This window comes from Cottoperca gobio, unplaced genomic scaffold (genome assembly GCF_900634415.1).
Source record: "Cottoperca gobio unplaced genomic scaffold, fCotGob3.1 fCotGob3_189arrow_ctg1, whole genome shotgun sequence".
Taxonomy (NCBI): domain Eukaryota; kingdom Metazoa; phylum Chordata; class Actinopteri; order Perciformes; family Bovichtidae; genus Cottoperca; species Cottoperca gobio.
Genome location: NW_021166832.1, coordinates 472,572 through 488,674, shown reverse-complemented (window position 1 = coordinate 488,674; position 16,103 = coordinate 472,572). Strand labels below are relative to the sequence as shown.

The 16,103-nt window shown below is 44.4% G+C and overlaps 2 protein-coding genes across 2 annotated transcripts in view; both read right to left on the bottom strand.

The window, feature by feature from the left end:
- Positions 1 to 912: 912 nt before the first annotated feature.
- On the bottom strand, positions 913 to 10,851 carry cs (citrate synthase). The gene is made up of 11 exons (XM_029426484.1): positions 10,679 to 10,851; positions 7,139 to 7,186; positions 6,855 to 6,962; positions 5,476 to 5,541; positions 5,234 to 5,365; positions 4,170 to 4,358; positions 3,370 to 3,569; positions 2,914 to 3,043; positions 2,724 to 2,825; positions 2,293 to 2,502; positions 913 to 1,822 (listed from the first exon to the last, which is right to left on the bottom strand). The coding sequence occupies exons 1-11, from the start codon at positions 10,727 to 10,729 to the stop codon at positions 1,652 to 1,654; spliced, it is 1,407 nt and encodes a 468-aa protein (XP_029282344.1). The 5' UTR covers positions 10,730 to 10,851; the 3' UTR covers positions 913 to 1,651.
- Positions 10,852 to 12,048: 1,197 nt separating this feature from the next.
- The window catches only part of LOC115004803 (inactive dipeptidyl peptidase 10), a 40,786-nt gene continuing 36,731 nt past the window's right edge, over positions 12,049 to 16,103 (bottom strand). Inside the window, 8 exon segments of the mRNA XM_029426485.1 lie at positions 12,049 to 13,435; positions 13,983 to 14,055; positions 14,177 to 14,235; positions 14,311 to 14,410; positions 15,071 to 15,125; positions 15,212 to 15,406; positions 15,486 to 15,552; positions 15,924 to 16,022. Of these exon segments, the coding sequence (XP_029282345.1) occupies positions 13,218 to 13,435; positions 13,983 to 14,055; positions 14,177 to 14,235; positions 14,311 to 14,410; positions 15,071 to 15,125; positions 15,212 to 15,406; positions 15,486 to 15,552; positions 15,924 to 16,022 (866 nt within the window). The 3' untranslated portion in view covers positions 12,049 to 13,217.

The window sequence follows — 16,103 nt, the reverse complement described above, 5'->3', positions numbered from 1 at the left end:
ACCACCAACAAGCTTTAAACTCCTCTACGATCAGGAATAAGCGGGAAGAAGCTTCTGCCTGAACTACTGAGCGACACGGCAAGAACACAAAGAAGTGAAACGACAACAATGGAGTGTTGAGAAACCAGGACTTAAAGAGCAAGCTTGAAACAGTCAGTGGACAGCACCGGCGGGACAGCACCGGGGGACCCGGCGGGACAGCACCGGCGGGACAGCACCGGGGGGGACAGCGTGTATGTACAGACAGCTTTTATTCTTTTGTTCACGTCGGAACCGGCGACGACACGACGCGGCTGTAAACGACGGTAATCATTGTGGTTATTACGAGCCAGTGATCGCGCACAGCTCGTACATTCAAGCTGTACATATATATAGCTATGTACAAAGTATAAATAAAACCACACGAGAACCCAAAGATTCCTTTTACACATTCACCAAACAATACTTTAAAAAAGGACACGGTCGACCTGGGGGGGGTATATCTGCGCGACACACGAGGAACTCCAAGCAAGTGCTCATTTCGGAGTAGTTGATGTTTAAAGAGCTCTCCTGTCAGGACAAAGTAACACATACACTCAAATATAACACAGGACCCCCCCCCCACCACACTTATATTCAAGCTTGCTCTTAAAGGATCAACGACAGGCTGCCAGTTACAACACCCTTTGCTCAAATCTTTATTATTTATTACCGTTACTGTACATTATTCTTGATCCTCTACACGTTGAGCAGATCCATTAAAGGCATGAAGAAGAAGAAGGAGGAGGAGAAGAAGAAGAAGGAGGAGGAGAAGAAGAAGAAGGAGGAGGAGAAGGAGGAGAAGAAGAAGAAGACGAAGAAGGAGAAGGAGAAGGAGGAGAAGGAGAAGGAGGAGAAGGAGGAGAAGGAGAGAGGAAGAAGAAGACGAAGAAGAGAAGGAGAAGAAGAAGAAGAAGAAGAAGAAGAAGAAGGAGAAGGAGAAGAAGAAGAAGAAGAAGAAAGAAGAAGAAGGAGAAGAAGAAGAAGAAGAAGAATTCTTTTGATCATAGAGGAAACACGTCGTCATTAAAATGAAACAGGAGGGGCCACAGATTTTAAGGGGCAGCATCTTCTAACCGAATCTTTATCTTGAACAACTTGGTATTTTTTGGTGGCGAGGACCTTTAGTCTAAACTGGAGTGTTCATCAATGGGAGTGAAGCGCGTGGACAGACGTGGGAGGGGGGGGGGGGGGGGGGGGGGACATTGCATAGAAGAAACTACGCTTTAATTGGAGAAACTTTTGCTCGTGGGGGAAACAAATCTCTGCGTCAGCCGAAAGCAGCAGAAGGTTGAGTGACTTTAGAGGTTTTAACAAATACAAAAGGAAGTGTGAATAACTCCCATAATTCCCTTTGAACGCCCCCCCCCCCCCCCGCAGGCACTGCACGGGGGAATCTCCGCGATGCTCGCAGACTTATAGCGGGACATAGTTTGAGCCGACTTTGGGTTACGTGTGTGTTGATGGGGAAACTAAACACACAAACACTGTGTGACGATTTACAAAGGCCCTTTTCTGAAATGACATTAAAAGCGTACTGTCTCTTTAAATCCCTGGGGTCGGGGTCAAACTTCGGTCTGCCTTCGTGATGCTTCCGCCTCCTCCCACCCGTCACACTAACCCCCGGATCTCTTCAGCCCGACTTGGCTCCCACCAGAGTCATCAGCCCATCTGTGCTCATGGACTTGGGGCGCTCCAAGGGGAAGCCCAGGGCTCTACTCCACACCAGCTGAGCGAGCACGCCGAGGGCTCGGGACACGCCGAACAGCACGGTGTAGTAATTCATCTCAGTCATCCCGTAGTACTGCAGAGGGGAAACAGAGGCAGGCGCCGTAAGGACGTGTTCACACAGACGGCACAACATGTAAGGATGATTAAGAGTCCGCTAGCGTAGCGCCCGCTGCTACGTTAGCGAGCCCCGCCTCCCTGTAGTGAGGTCTGTTTTATTATTATAAATACTGTGACAGTACACACAGCCCGTCTTCAGGACTTCACTTGTATACAAAGTGCAGCTGCAGTCGCTCGCTGTGCCGACGCAGAGAGAGCGTCAACACTGAAGCCAGAAACTGACCAGTCAGAGCAGAGGTGGCTTCAGGAGGTCGTAAAGAGAGCGGCGCTTAAACGGAGCTTCAGACGGCGTGTGAACACAGATTTCATCTTCTAGTCGGAACATGACTCGGACACGAACAAAACTCAAACTCGAGCAGCTCAAGCACTCGTGTCGGTGAGAATGTGCATTTGCCACCTCAGGATGACGGACACTGAGAGTCTCACCTGCAGCAGCACGCCACTGTGGGCGTCCACGTTGGGCCAGGGGTTCTTGGCCTTGCCCTGCTCCAGCAGCACGTTGGGTACAATCTTGTAAAGCTGAGCGACCATCTTGAACATGGGATCGCTGGGAAGATGCTTCAGAGCAAACTCACGCTGGCAGGTGTACCGAGGGTCAGTCTTCCTCAGGACGGCGTGGCCGTAACCCGGAACGACCTACGAACACAGATTTTGGAATAACATAGACTTTCCTCTCGTCTTTGATAAATCTGATATTAAACCGGTTACATTGAAACACAATAGAAGCTGCTTTCAAAGCTCGACGTCGACGACTCAACCTGCCGCGTTACTAAACTCTGCAACAGAACTGTGACTCCCCGACAGCTTCATCCTGAATCATCTGACCACGATTAGGATTCATCCTGAACAGTTCTTACCCGTCCAGACTTCAGCGTGTTCCAGATGTAATCCCTCATCTTCTCATCAGACACTTCTCCTCCCAACTCCTTCTGCAGCGCCGTCAGCCACACCAGCACCTCCTGCCAGACGCAGAAACAAACATGTCAGAAGGATCCTCATTCACTCTGAATGAAGTCCCTTTGGGAGTGCAACAGTCTTCGTTCTAACCTGATTGGCCAGGCCGTGCAGAGGACCGGCCAGCCCGTTCATGGCGGCGCTGAAGGACAGGTACGGGTCGGACAGGGCGCTCCCCACCAGGTGGCTGGTGTGGGCGCTGACATTCCCTCCTTCGTGGTCACTGGAACGTTACAAATATGTTCAAATATCAAAACATGACTCAGCAAAGAAAAGAGACAAAGATGGAGTGTCAAAGAGCTGCAGTGATGAGTAGAAAACACGTTTCTGCCTCTTAATGATGGTGATTTCCTGCTTCTCTGTCTTACATCATATTAAAGAGAAGACTGACCATCTGTCCACATATACAGACATAATGAAACATCATGACTGCAGTTCATTTACATTAAACCTGCAGGACTCTGTTGCTTCAGGGAGAGGTTTGGTTTCTTTGGTTAAAGGGTGCGTTTGTTAAGTACATCAGAACAAGTCAAAGCGGCCTCTCTGCACCTGTGGATGGTGAGGTAGAGCCTCATCAGCTCAGTGAACTGGGCGTCGCTGTAGCCCAACATGTTGGTGAAGTTGTGGGACCAGTCCAGGTTGGAGTCGATGGCTCCGATGCTGCTGCCTTCACGGTACAGGTTGCGGTAGATCTTGGCAGCGATGCAGGGCAGCTTCGCAATCAAGTCCATGGAGTCTTCGTAGACAAACTGAGAGGAAACACGAGGATTCTCACATTAAAGAAGTTAAAGGAAGGTGAAGGATCAAACGTCCGTCGCCCCTGATGATAGAATACTTTCCTGAAAAAGGTAGAAACTTAAATTTAAGCATAATTTCTGGGTATTTTTTACACAACTGGTGATTTACTTCCTGATACGTTAGCATCGGGAACGGTTCTGTCAAACTGTCAAAATAATAATTGAGGTATAGGCTATTAATGTGTTTAATCACACCACCTACTGGGGCAGAACCCTGAACCACATTTAATTTAGTTTTTACATTATGAGGCATCAACATGGATGAATAACCAGAACGTGATCCGGCGCTCAGCTTTGCTTCCCCCAGTGGCCACTCGCGGTACAGCAAGGTATCATGCCGCCGCCCAAAAAGCATTTTCTCCATCGACCACCGTTAGAAAAAGAGACTGAAGACAGGAAACCAGGTCGATTATGACTTTATGGAGGTTTTATATTTGTAAAAACAACGTTACGTCCAGCGGGAGAAACACTGCAGCTCATAACCAGGAAGTAGACCACACCCAATGTGAACACATTTATATTATTAACATCCACTGGACGCTGTGAACTCACCTCCCAGTACTTGGACTTGTGGACGCCCTCGGAGTAAGCCCGCGCAAAGCTGCTCTCGCTGTTCAGAGCTGTGATGGCAGCGCTGAACTGAGACATGGGGTGCAGGTTTGTGGGGAAATTATCCAACATGGTGACGACGTGGGAGGGAAGCGCTGCCCTCTTCGCCCACTCTTTGGACACCCAGCTCACCTGCAGGAACAGCGGCACAGTGTAAGTGGGGGACATGGAATATTCGACTCTTTCTACATCGGCTTTACTTGCTACGGACGAGGATCAAGTCGTCACTGGACAACAAGAAGAAAAGCACAAAGGGTGAAGAGGTGAACGCACGTGATCCTCATATCGCTCTTCAAGGAGACGGCTGGCAGCAACATGAAAGCACAGACGGCGTCTTGTTCCCCAGTTATAAAACAATATCGAGTTTTTATTTGCGTGCATGACAAGGTCACAATAACACAATAAAAGCAGCGTTATGTAATTAGGACACGTAAACTCTTGTTACAGCTACAGGGAGAGATGTAATCACAGATACATTTAGTATTTTATACGACCACGCTTTACAACACGAGGCTCCCACATCGGCCTCCAGCGTTAGTCTCCAGTTCATCAGGATCAAAAGCAGGTTTGTATGAAATGAAACGCTTTACGACGAACCGGGTTCATTTAATTACATTTAATTAATTAAACAACATTTTAACTCATAAAATGTCAGCGTTCTGCTTTTCTCTCGTATTTATTTGCATATTTATAAAGATAATAAAGATTAATAAGATAACTGAAATGAGGTTATACACGTTTAACAGATAATTAGTAATCGTATCACAGGCTCGTCCTCCGCTGAAGAAACTTAGTCCACGAAGAGATGAGTTGATTTAATCATTAGTTGATCGCATGTTAGAGTTCCTCTTCCAGCACCTTCATCATTTTGCAGGAATATTTAATTTAGAGAACATTGAGCAGGTGGTACAGAACTGACAGATGCAGAGAATGAACAGCTGCACCCCCCCCCCCTCATTATAACAGCATCATGATCAGTGAAGCTGCAGCGCTGCTCTCTCACTCACCTGCTCCTCAGAGGGCACCTGTCCTGTGATCAGCAGCCAGAAGAGACCCTCAGGCAGCGGCTCCTCGCCTCCTGGAGCTTTAGGCAGCAACTCCTGACACTCTGGGATGCTGTAGCCTCGGAAGCGGATGCCCTGCGCATCAACGGGGAGAAAGAAAACACACATTTAATGCCATTTAACTGCTCGGCCACTGAAGCTCTCGGTACTTGTTCCCACAGAGTGTTCAAATGATAAAAACTGACCTCATCGGGATCCAGCACGGAGGTCTCGTACACCAGACCCTTCATCCCCCTCATCCCTCCATAGACCTGCGGATGAACACACGAGCACAGAGGCTCAGAATGAAACAGTTTGTGCGTCTGCATGCACAGGCGTGCAGCAGTGAACACACCGTCACCTGATGGATTCATCATTCTGCATCATCGTGGGACGATTTCACGATGTCGACTTATGTAAACATTCTTTTTGCAGACATTAAAGATTTTGTTAACAGATTGCGATAGTCCATATTATTGTTTTAGTTGTGAGGATTTATTTTATTTATGTTTGATTTATTTACGATGTTTAATAACAAAATTCACATTTAAATCCAATGTCTAAATATTAAGAATTACAAGTCATTTTCTATTTGAAAGGATTTACTTGCTATATTATATTATATTATTATTTTAGTTGCATAAAATGGTCTTAAAATGACAATTATATCGTTTAGCGCAATCATTTCTGGGAGAATATATCGTCCCACAAAGTTAAGCTCTTAGTTCAGTGAAAGAGAAACCTGAACTTAAACAGGAGAATATGTGTAACAATATTTCCTTTCCTGTGTGTGTGTGTGTGTGTGTGTGTGTGTGTGTGTGTGTGTGTGTGTGTTTTAAAGTGTACATGTGAGTCGGTGTACAGTAAAGGTTTGAGTGACTCAGCGTCTGTGCAGCTTCATGTTGTGACCTCTGAGGGAGACGACCGCTCAGTGATACCTGACACGGTAAATAAGGCCGACACAGATTAGGTGCAACGTCTAATCCACAGGATGTCTCGTGGCATACATGCCGCTTCCTACATGCCGCATGTATGCTTCCTACATGCCGCATGTATGCTTCCTACATGCCGCTTCCTACAGGATCAAAGTGGAGCAGAAGAATCTCCATTTTGTGGGTTTTTATTTAGGATGCAGGTCTAAAATCATTGGATCTGATATTAGAAAACTAAAGAAAAATCCAATAAGATTAAATCTGTCAATTTATTCTATTTTATATGTAAATATTTGACTCGTTCCTGCATTTTACTTGCAGTTGTATTTCTTTGTCTTAAGAACACTGTAGCTTTTGCGCACATGACAATAAAGCTTTTAAATCTTGAGTTATATCCAGTATTGGATTATAATTCCTTTGTTCTACTCAGATTTAAAGATGCACTTTAATGTGGGACTGATGCTGCGAACACTTCAGTGTGTGATAATGTTGAAATAAAAGTCTTGTGAGCTGTATTTTATTTACAGTTTAGATGTTTGAGAAGGATACTTACTTTTACAAACATGAAACAGTTTTAATTTTATTCTGACATCTCTTGTAAGTCCCAGTCTGTCTAACGTGTTGTAAGTTGTGATGTCTCAGCAGTCGCTCACCATGTCAACATTAATCTGTCCTATGTTGGTTTTGCCATATTGTTGTTTGAAGTTCTTGATCCTGGTTTGTTCTTTGGGGATGAGGTCTGCCAGCACATCCTTCAGATTCTGTAAAAACACAACTTAATCAAACATCTCCTAAAATAAAAACACATTGGTTCAATGTGAACAGGGGTTAAATAACCAGACTTCACAACATTGATCTGTAGCTCCACAAAAGGTCAACGTGTTCCATTAATACAACAGAGGGGGAGCCGATGACACGACAATCATTGAACACTTACTGTTGTTGATGCGCTGGCGTTTCTGGCAGCCAGAAGGAAGGCTGCATTCTGCGGAACAAAGAAATAATACGATTTTTAGTAAATGGCACTATTTTATTGATTACATCTTGTTTTTGCTGCGTCGCACGATCCCATTCGATGCAGTGAAACACAGCACATGTCCGACCTGTGCGACTAAATAAAGGATCTTATCTTAATAAAAATGTTGAGGCCACAGCAACATCTCGAGGCTAATAAAGCTCCTTGAGCTGAGAAAACCTTGTAGCAGCTCAGATATTTTGGACTTCCAGGTGATGAGACAAAAACACATCTTTTTGAGGGTCCATCGATGAACTGTGTACAGACACTTTAACTCAATCATCTCTAAGTAGAAGAAGAAACAGCTACAGACCAACACATCTCCTAGTTCTTCAAACAGCAGGTTATTTCAGAGCGGTGTCCCCGCACTGCACTACAGGCTTTGGCGTTAAAACACTTAATCAATGGTCTAAATTATTAATGCTTCCTTTCTTATATTAAAAGCACTTTGTTTCTGCTGCACAGCCTCAATGCCTCTGGGCATCCTCTCTGAAAGTGCAGCAAGTGTTGAGCTCAACTTCATTCACAGTAACTGTGAGGACCGAAGCGCTGCAACAAGTCACTGATTGACGACCTGACGTTCATCTCGTAAATCATGGAGGATTACGAGAGTGGATTTCTGGTTCAGCCAGTTTGTTGTGGTATACGAGTTTAAACCGGTTATATAGTTTTAGGCAAACTGATTTGTTATGACACAAATACCAAGCAGCCGACATCAACGACCTGCAGACAGAAGAGAGATCGTCAATCTCAATGGAACTTTGTGATTAAATTAAATAGAATATAAAGATTATTTTCATAAGTCTCATCTAGCTCAGCATTCATGAAGGTTGGCTTCATTTGCTTTGTGATCCACAGAGTTCTCTCCTCTGATTCAAAGGTTAAACATCAGAGTTTCTCCTGCACGCTGTTCGGCTGCCGCTAACGTTTGTCAGCTTGTTTCTGTGAGAACTTAAGATCCAGACGTTCAGGACTAAAATCCTTCATCCGAGGTAAAAACACAAGATGTGAAAAGTGTCTGGTAAAAACGTGTACGAGAGATTAGAACTGGTTATAAAAGTGATTGGAGGTTAGTAATCGTGTTGGAAGATCAGAGCTGCTGCTGTTCACCACTGACACACGGCTCCTGTCTGCTTATCAAATGCATCAAGGGAGGAGTCGGGGGGGGGGGGCAGCTGGCTCTGCTCCCAATGGGAGCCCCGACCACAACTGGTGCGCAGATAAAAGGCCGACAGGCTCACCGAAAAACAAAAGGTAGTATCTTGCGTGACTCGACACAGCTGAGAGATTACGCAACAGCTCAGGGTCTTAAATATAGAGCGGAGGTTTCCTGCCTGGTCGAAGGTGAGTCACAGAAAGGTGAAGCTGAATACACGTGAAGAAATGTGTTTCAGGGAACAACAAGTACAAGCTGTATTCTAAAGATACTTTAAGCGTGTTTGTTTTCTGCACTCAAAAAGAAACTCATTTTAGTATTTTAAGTTTTAATCCGCTAAAGAAAGAAAACTAGAGAAACATGTAAGTCGACTTCTCTCCTACTTTACAAAATAGAAACTAAAGCGGCCCCTAACTATTATTTTGATTATTAATCTGCTGATTATTTCATGGATTAATTGTTTGGTCTTTAAAATGTCAGAGAAAAGTAAAAAATGTCGACCGTGTTTGAAATTTACACTCACAATCAATCATGTTTTTGCCCCCTCCATTGTGTTTTATGGGACATCGGGGTTTTATCGGGGGAAACTTCGCCCTTTGCCCTACATTGCTTCTGACACGGCCCCCACATGTACACTGTGCTTGTTCTCAATCTGGGAATCACATGATGTTCAGATACAAAACACCTTATAGGCAAAGAAAAAAGAAAAACAACTTCTGAGCAAAGATTACAAATGATAAGAGCGGAAGGATGAGTGCAGCAAAGGTTATATCTACATATTCTTAATTACAAGACTGATAACAGGGACAACCGGTCTGTGCAGAGTTCAATCCATCGTCACGGATTACTCAATGAAGCGGAGGAACATCAAGCGAGATACTAGAAGTGATTCAGGAGTGGACGACCCGAGTTGATCTGAGGGTCATTCAGTGTCGGTGGTCTAGGCTGAGAGGTCAGAGGAGGAATACACTTCGTCCCTGAAGGTCACAGTCTGCACGGAAGGAAACATTTATCTTTGGTTGTAAATGTTTCAGCAAACTAAGGAGGGCTGCAATCAGTATTGAGTAGTGTGCCAATTATCTACTAGATTAATGGTTTAGTTTATAACAGTATAACTAGTGCTGATGTCTTTAAATGTTTCTGTTGTGTCCAAAGATATTCACTTTAATAGGATATAAAACAGAAAATCATTTTCAAAGTAATCAATTAGCTGACTAATAGTTGCAGCTCTAATACTAAAGCCTGCAGGTAGTATAATCATGAAACACAACATAACCTCAATAAACTTCAGCCGATTCAAAACGCTACACAATGTATTTTTAAAACCGCCTCCCAGTCTTAGGAGTGGGTTTTAAAATGTTCTGCTGGAGCCTGAACGCACCCTGAGATCAGCTGGTAGGCCAGTCCTGGCCTGTTGGTCAAACCTTAAAACTAAAGTTGACAGGTGACCTTTGTTTGTTTGGTAGTGGACCGACCTGCTGGAGGAGATCAGGGCAGCAAACACAACGTGATTTTTAAAGTCACTTTTAAAAATGTCACACCTGCCTTTTTTTATTTTTTGCTACTTTAGTATCTTTTTGGTGCATTTATCACAATATTGTAGCTTATTGCATTTTTATTAATGCATACAAATACATGTATAACTTGTTTTTGAATGCACTTTATAAATAAAACGGTATTATCACTCAGTTATCTATGAAAGTAATGTTGTAATCACAGTCTACATGGTGCAGCCTGCACACCGCTGGGCGCATTGACCGAGCCTGCAACACATCGGGTGAGATCATTGGCTGAAGCCCAACCTGAAGGTCACCGGGGGGTGCTGAAGAAGCACAAAGTTGAAGCCGAGTTAAAAAGCAATCACAGGGTGTGTAAATGATCAATACTACTCCTTCTTTAGTTATAACAGAGAACAGGCCACGTCGGCACGAGTTAACGCGGTGAGAGGAACATGTTCGGGCAGGCGGGTGCGACACCAGGCCAGCACCGGGAGCAACGGCTCGTATGCTAACGCGAGCTAACGCGAGCTCAAAGACACACACGTTCACACACGTTCACACACTCACTATCGTTATAGCACGTTTATATACACCACACGAAGTCACGGCTGCTCTCACAACGCGTTGGCGAGTGGTAGCTACGCGTTTTTGTGAACGGCGTTTCACAATGTGGTTGACAGAGCTAAGCTAACTGTTAGCTAACTGTTAGCTAACTGTTAGCTAGCATCGTTAGCCGCTAAACTAACTAGCTTTCATCCACAACTTTGACTTCTGAAGTGGCATCCGGGCCGGTTGAAGTCCACTCACCTTTGAGTTGAGGAGTTTAGGCGCTAACCTGCGGACAGTCAGGAAGGACATGGTGTCTGTGTGCTCGAGTTATTTCCACTTTCTTCACAACTCTACGGAAGGACGCCGCTGCCTGTGCGCCGCGGAGCTCGTTGAAGGTGCCCCTCCAGAATACAGAAGGTTGAAGAGAGAGTCAGGCCCGCGAGCAGCAGCGTTGTTGATTGGACGATGGGATGGATCAGCGCAACAGCGTAGAGGGATTTGATTGGCTAGAGGGCTGCTGGGTGTACGCTGATTGGACAGAGCCCCTCTCCTCTGCCTGTGACGACAGCTGGAGAGCAGGGTCTGTTCAAGAACGATCTTAAAATACCTCGTTACGTCCTTTAGTGTCAAAATCTTAAAAACTTAAACTTTGCCCTATTTAACTCGCCAACTGTCTCTATCGACCCTCTGTGCTGGAGATGTGTTTATATTTAATAATCGGTAATTCATCTGTAATAGTGGAAAATATCTTTTTTATTTTAAAGTCTATATTCACATTGTATGAGAGTATTTCCTAATCAGCCTCATCATTTCATTCATTCATTCATAAATGTACATTTGCTAGAGTTAAACCTTAATTGTGTGTTTTTAGCAAAGCGAGATGTATATTAGGACAATAACTTAAACAGGTTGTATATATTCCAAATGTAACAGTTACTTTCTGTTAATGTATTATTATGTTATTCATGTTTTTATTTACTTTTAATATTCTTCAGTTTCTGCTCTTCATGTGTATTTGTATGACTCATATCTATCCTGTATGTGCTGCTAAAGATATATAGTATAATATATAATATAGTTATATATTGAGACAATAACTATCAAACTTGTGAGACTGTGCTCCCAATGTAACGTTTTTACTTCAGTTACTTTCTATTTATTTATGTGGACCTGCTTGTTTTGTTGCTTTATTTCATGTTTCTCTATTTATTATCCCTTAATTTGCTTTTATATATATTTAACTATGTATATGTTTAATTGGAAATACTGTTTATTTGTATTATTGTGTTGTTAACAGTCCAAGAATTGTCTTGTTATTTCCAACATACACGAAAGACTAAATGTGTTTGTGCAGTTATTCTGGTAATAATAACGGACTCTAAGTCTCCACAGAGATAGAACGACTTGACTTCATGTGATTTCATAGTGGAATCAATTTGTGTCTGATATAGTTTAGTTTAACTCATTTATAAATTCTAGCTCAAGACGAAGATCTGTTACAGCTTCTGTTATTGATGTCCAGCCGAGATGATGAGTGAAGGAACCAAACGACATTTCTTTTTGCTGTAAAACAAGAACTTTATTGTGAAGGATTGTTGGAAAAACAGGAGAAGCCGCTGAGAGTCAGGGCGTTCGCTTCAAACCAACTTCATGCAGTTTACCAGTTTGGTCCAAAGAAATCATTTAATCCTGCAACACACAAGAAGAAATGTTTAAAATGCCAAATGTACCAAAACAGAAGATACTGCACTGAACACAGGAACTCCAGACAGACCCACACGGACGTCTCTGAATCAGAGCTTGTGCTGTCACAAGAAATGCAAATAAAACCAGTGGATGAACACCAACAACAGCACACAGAACGATCCATAATACTTCATCTAACTTTATTCAAGCCGGGAACACATCGTGCGTGTGGAAATGTAGCCCGTGTGAGTGCAGGAGGAAGAGAACGGGTAATAAATACATCTGTGTTTGTGAGTGTGTGGTTGTTTTAAAACACTATAAAGTGTTAATGTTTAATGTTATTGAGTTTACCTGAGTATGAAATGTACAAGATGACTTGACTTAAAGTTACAGACATGAATTAAAGTGATGTTTTATATATTTAGTTCTTCTTCTTGGTGAAAGTTACTCAGTGTCACATGTTGCATTATGTTACAGAATTATAATTTGTCTCTGATTCGGGTTTCTGCACAAATCATTGCAGTTTGTCTTCTTTATACCGGAGCAGCTGCAAACTAATCCTGTACGTGTGTCTGCGAGGAAGTGCTTTTAACTCATTTCTTTTACAAGTATGGAAGATTTGGAGCAGAATGTCCTGATACTGACCTCTGCTCAGTTTGTTTTACATGTGATGCTTGTTTCTCTTTGATGTGTTGATGCTGCTGTCGTCACCAGGACTCACGTGTGAAAGACATTCTGAATGTCAATGGGAATATTCCTGGTAAAATAAAACAATGAATAAGGAGTTATTAAGTCTTCCAATGTGTTCCCGGCTGTTGGCAGATTTTGCACTTTTAACCCTGATGGGTGAGATTTAGAAAATGCAAACTAATCCACATCATGCAGCCATTACGACATGCATGTTTTAAATCTGTGTAAACTTTTGGCAAAATCCGTAGCCTTCTCAAGAAACAGGGAACATACAGAAATGATCGTGTGCAACAAGGTCAACAGTTCTTCCAGAAGTTGTAGGATGTGTTTGGTCCCCGCTCCCGTGCTCTTGTGCCTGCTAATCCGACCCAAGGTAATGCATAACATGGCGTACAGTCCAAAGATAGTCCTTCCTCGGGGCTCAGTCGTCTTCCTCTTCCTCGTCCTCGACGGGGTCCGGGAGGACGCTGTGCTTCAGGCAGGTGTGGAGGTAGTTCACCAGCGTCCGCTGGAAGTGCTGGATGCTGCGCGGCTCTCTGAGGACGTGGCCCTCGTCCGGGTACAGCTGCAGCGAGTAGTTGGCTTCCACCCTCACCAGCCGGCTCAGGAGCTCAGCGCTGTGCTGGAAGTGAACCCTCGCTTTGCACGAACACACGCAGACGTTAGGATTGGGGGGGGGGGGACACATTTCCTGAGAAGATTTCACCTTTTTGGAGACAAATCTGTTCCAGCAGCTGGACTTACAAAAGGCCGTTTGAAGTGAGATTCAAAACTTTATTTGTAAATTGAAACACATTAATTACTCGGGGTCAGGAACACTTTCGCCCAAATGTTATCGTTTTCTTTTGTCCAATGAATAAATTAAATGTTGAGAAAGACACAAGATCTTGACTGCAAACTAAATTTGAGTTTTGTTGGTTTTCTGACGTGCGTGATGTTAGAAGAGAGACATTGGGTAAATAATAAAACAATAGATATTACTTATTAGTTTGAGATTTTAAATTGCAATTTCAGAAAGAAAATGATCCAAAAAAACTATAATTTGCATTTTTAAGACTTTTGAAAGACATTTTAAGAGCATGTAAAGCTTTATTCTGCCATGTTTCCTGCAGAACAACATGTGGAACTGTTGTTCTGTGATGCTGCAGGAGGAAACAAATACAAACATAATGAGAAGCGTTCTCACCGTCTGCAGTTCCATGTAGAATCAGGAAGCTCTCATCTTTCAGCTTGTTAACCTCGTCCAGCAAAGACGCAGTCTGAACAGAAGAAGGTCACAATATGAGTTCTATATGAAACGAATGCAGACATGAAGCTGGACGTGTTCACTCTGAGGCTGCAGCAGGTTATTAATGAAGATATATCTATAAATGTCCTCACAGAGTAAGCGTGCTCCTCCTTCGTTGGAAGGCCAAGATACCTCTCAGAGAATGCAGCACCTGGAAGAGAAGCGTCTGTTTGCTCACAACCACGGCCTCCATGTTTGAATAGTCAGTGACATGATCTCCACTCACTGTAAAGCCTGAAGTCCGTGATCGGTGCCACAGCGGCCGTGCACTGGAAGAGCTTTTCTGTCGCCGCCAACATCTTGAGAGTTAAATAACCGCCAAACGCCTGCAGGGAGGAGCAGAGCAGTGCTAAAACTAGCGGGGCTTCCCAGGGTCATGCACGCTCTTCATATAAACTATTGGGCTATATTTGCATTTCAAACTACAAAATATTAAAGGGACATTTCAAATGCAGTTTGAACGGTAAAAGTTCGTTCAGCCACTCTGGATGCATCAACGTCAAGGCACGCAAAGTGGCCACACATGGAAGAGCTTCAGTTCGAAGGAGCTGAACATCAGGAGGCTGTTCAACTTCAACATATTGACGCAGTTACATAAAACACAAAGCAGCAGGACATGCCGGGGGAGTCATGCACTCTAAGCTTCCACAGACACAGCTCAGAGATTACAACGCTGCGTTCAGGTAACAGGTTGTGTTCTGCACAACGCTGCGTTCAGGTAACAGGTTGTGTTCTGCACAACGCTGCGTTCAGGTAACAGGTTGTGTTCTGCACAACGCTGCGTTCAGGTAACAGGTTGTGTTCTGCACAATGCTGCGTTCAGGTAACGTCTGGCTGGATGTGTACATTTATATTCTCTACATGTCCGTTTGCACTTTGTCTCGAGGAGTCAAAGCCGTGTTGCTGAGATGTGCAATATAAATAAAAAGCCTCCTTCAGGTGTCATATGGAGGATATTGTGCTAAAGCTTAGAGGAATACTGAAACCTTCCCGTAGAGGAGCATCCGGCGATCATCGATGTACGGCAGCTTCATCAGCAGCCTGTGGAAGTGTCACAGCACGCTGTTAGTTTACACGTCACATTCTTCTCATCATGCAGCTTTGTGTTGTTGCTTAACGGCACTGACTCAACAACTCCCAGATAATCTTTGACTCTGATGGAGCCGAGCTTGCGCGGGTCCACGGCGGCGGTCTTCTGTCCGCGGCCCACCCCGCTCCTGCCGTCCACCCAGGCCAGGGCCACGCCGTGTGTGCCGGAGAGGACCTGAGGCCAGTCCAGGGCAAATTCCTCCGTCACCGACCGACGGCCCGGCACGCCATCCCTGAGCGACAAGACAAACAGGATGAGCGAGGAGAGCGACGGGTTGCCGGGGCGGGAGCGCTGCGCGGCGGGAGACTCACACGATGACGAGCAGAGGGTGCAGGTTGGCCTCGTAGCCCTGAGGCAGCGACAGCTTCAGGTGCAGATCTGAGGAGAGCAGACACGTTGAATGATGACAGGAGATCATGTGTTGTGTGTTGTGTGTTGTGTTGTGTGTTGTACATTAACACCGCAACATGTCATGTATTAACGTATTACACTTATTATAGGAGCTGAGGTTACACTTACTAAATGTTTGCTACGTGCATTAACACAACCAACACGATGGAAACATTACAAGTGTCTGCGTGATGCACACGGTTCTGAACTGGCACTCTGAATGTCCTTGAAGACGGACGTGACTCAGACTAATTATCTAACAGGCTGAGACACTCGAAGCTTAACGCAGTCTGCCGGAGGAAAGCACTAAAGGTGATCTGTGATCTGGTGTCGTCAGGTGAAGGAGCGTTTGTTAGTACCGTGGTTTTCTGCAGGGAGCGTCCTGAACAGAGTCTCAGGGAGCCTCTTGTCCTGCAGAGCGTCAGAGAGAGGACTGTTGTCCTCCAGCACCACGTACCCTGCAGGACAGAACCCATCAGGGATCAAACATCCTCTAATGGATCAGTGTCACTACACCTGCAGTTAAACATCATGCACAT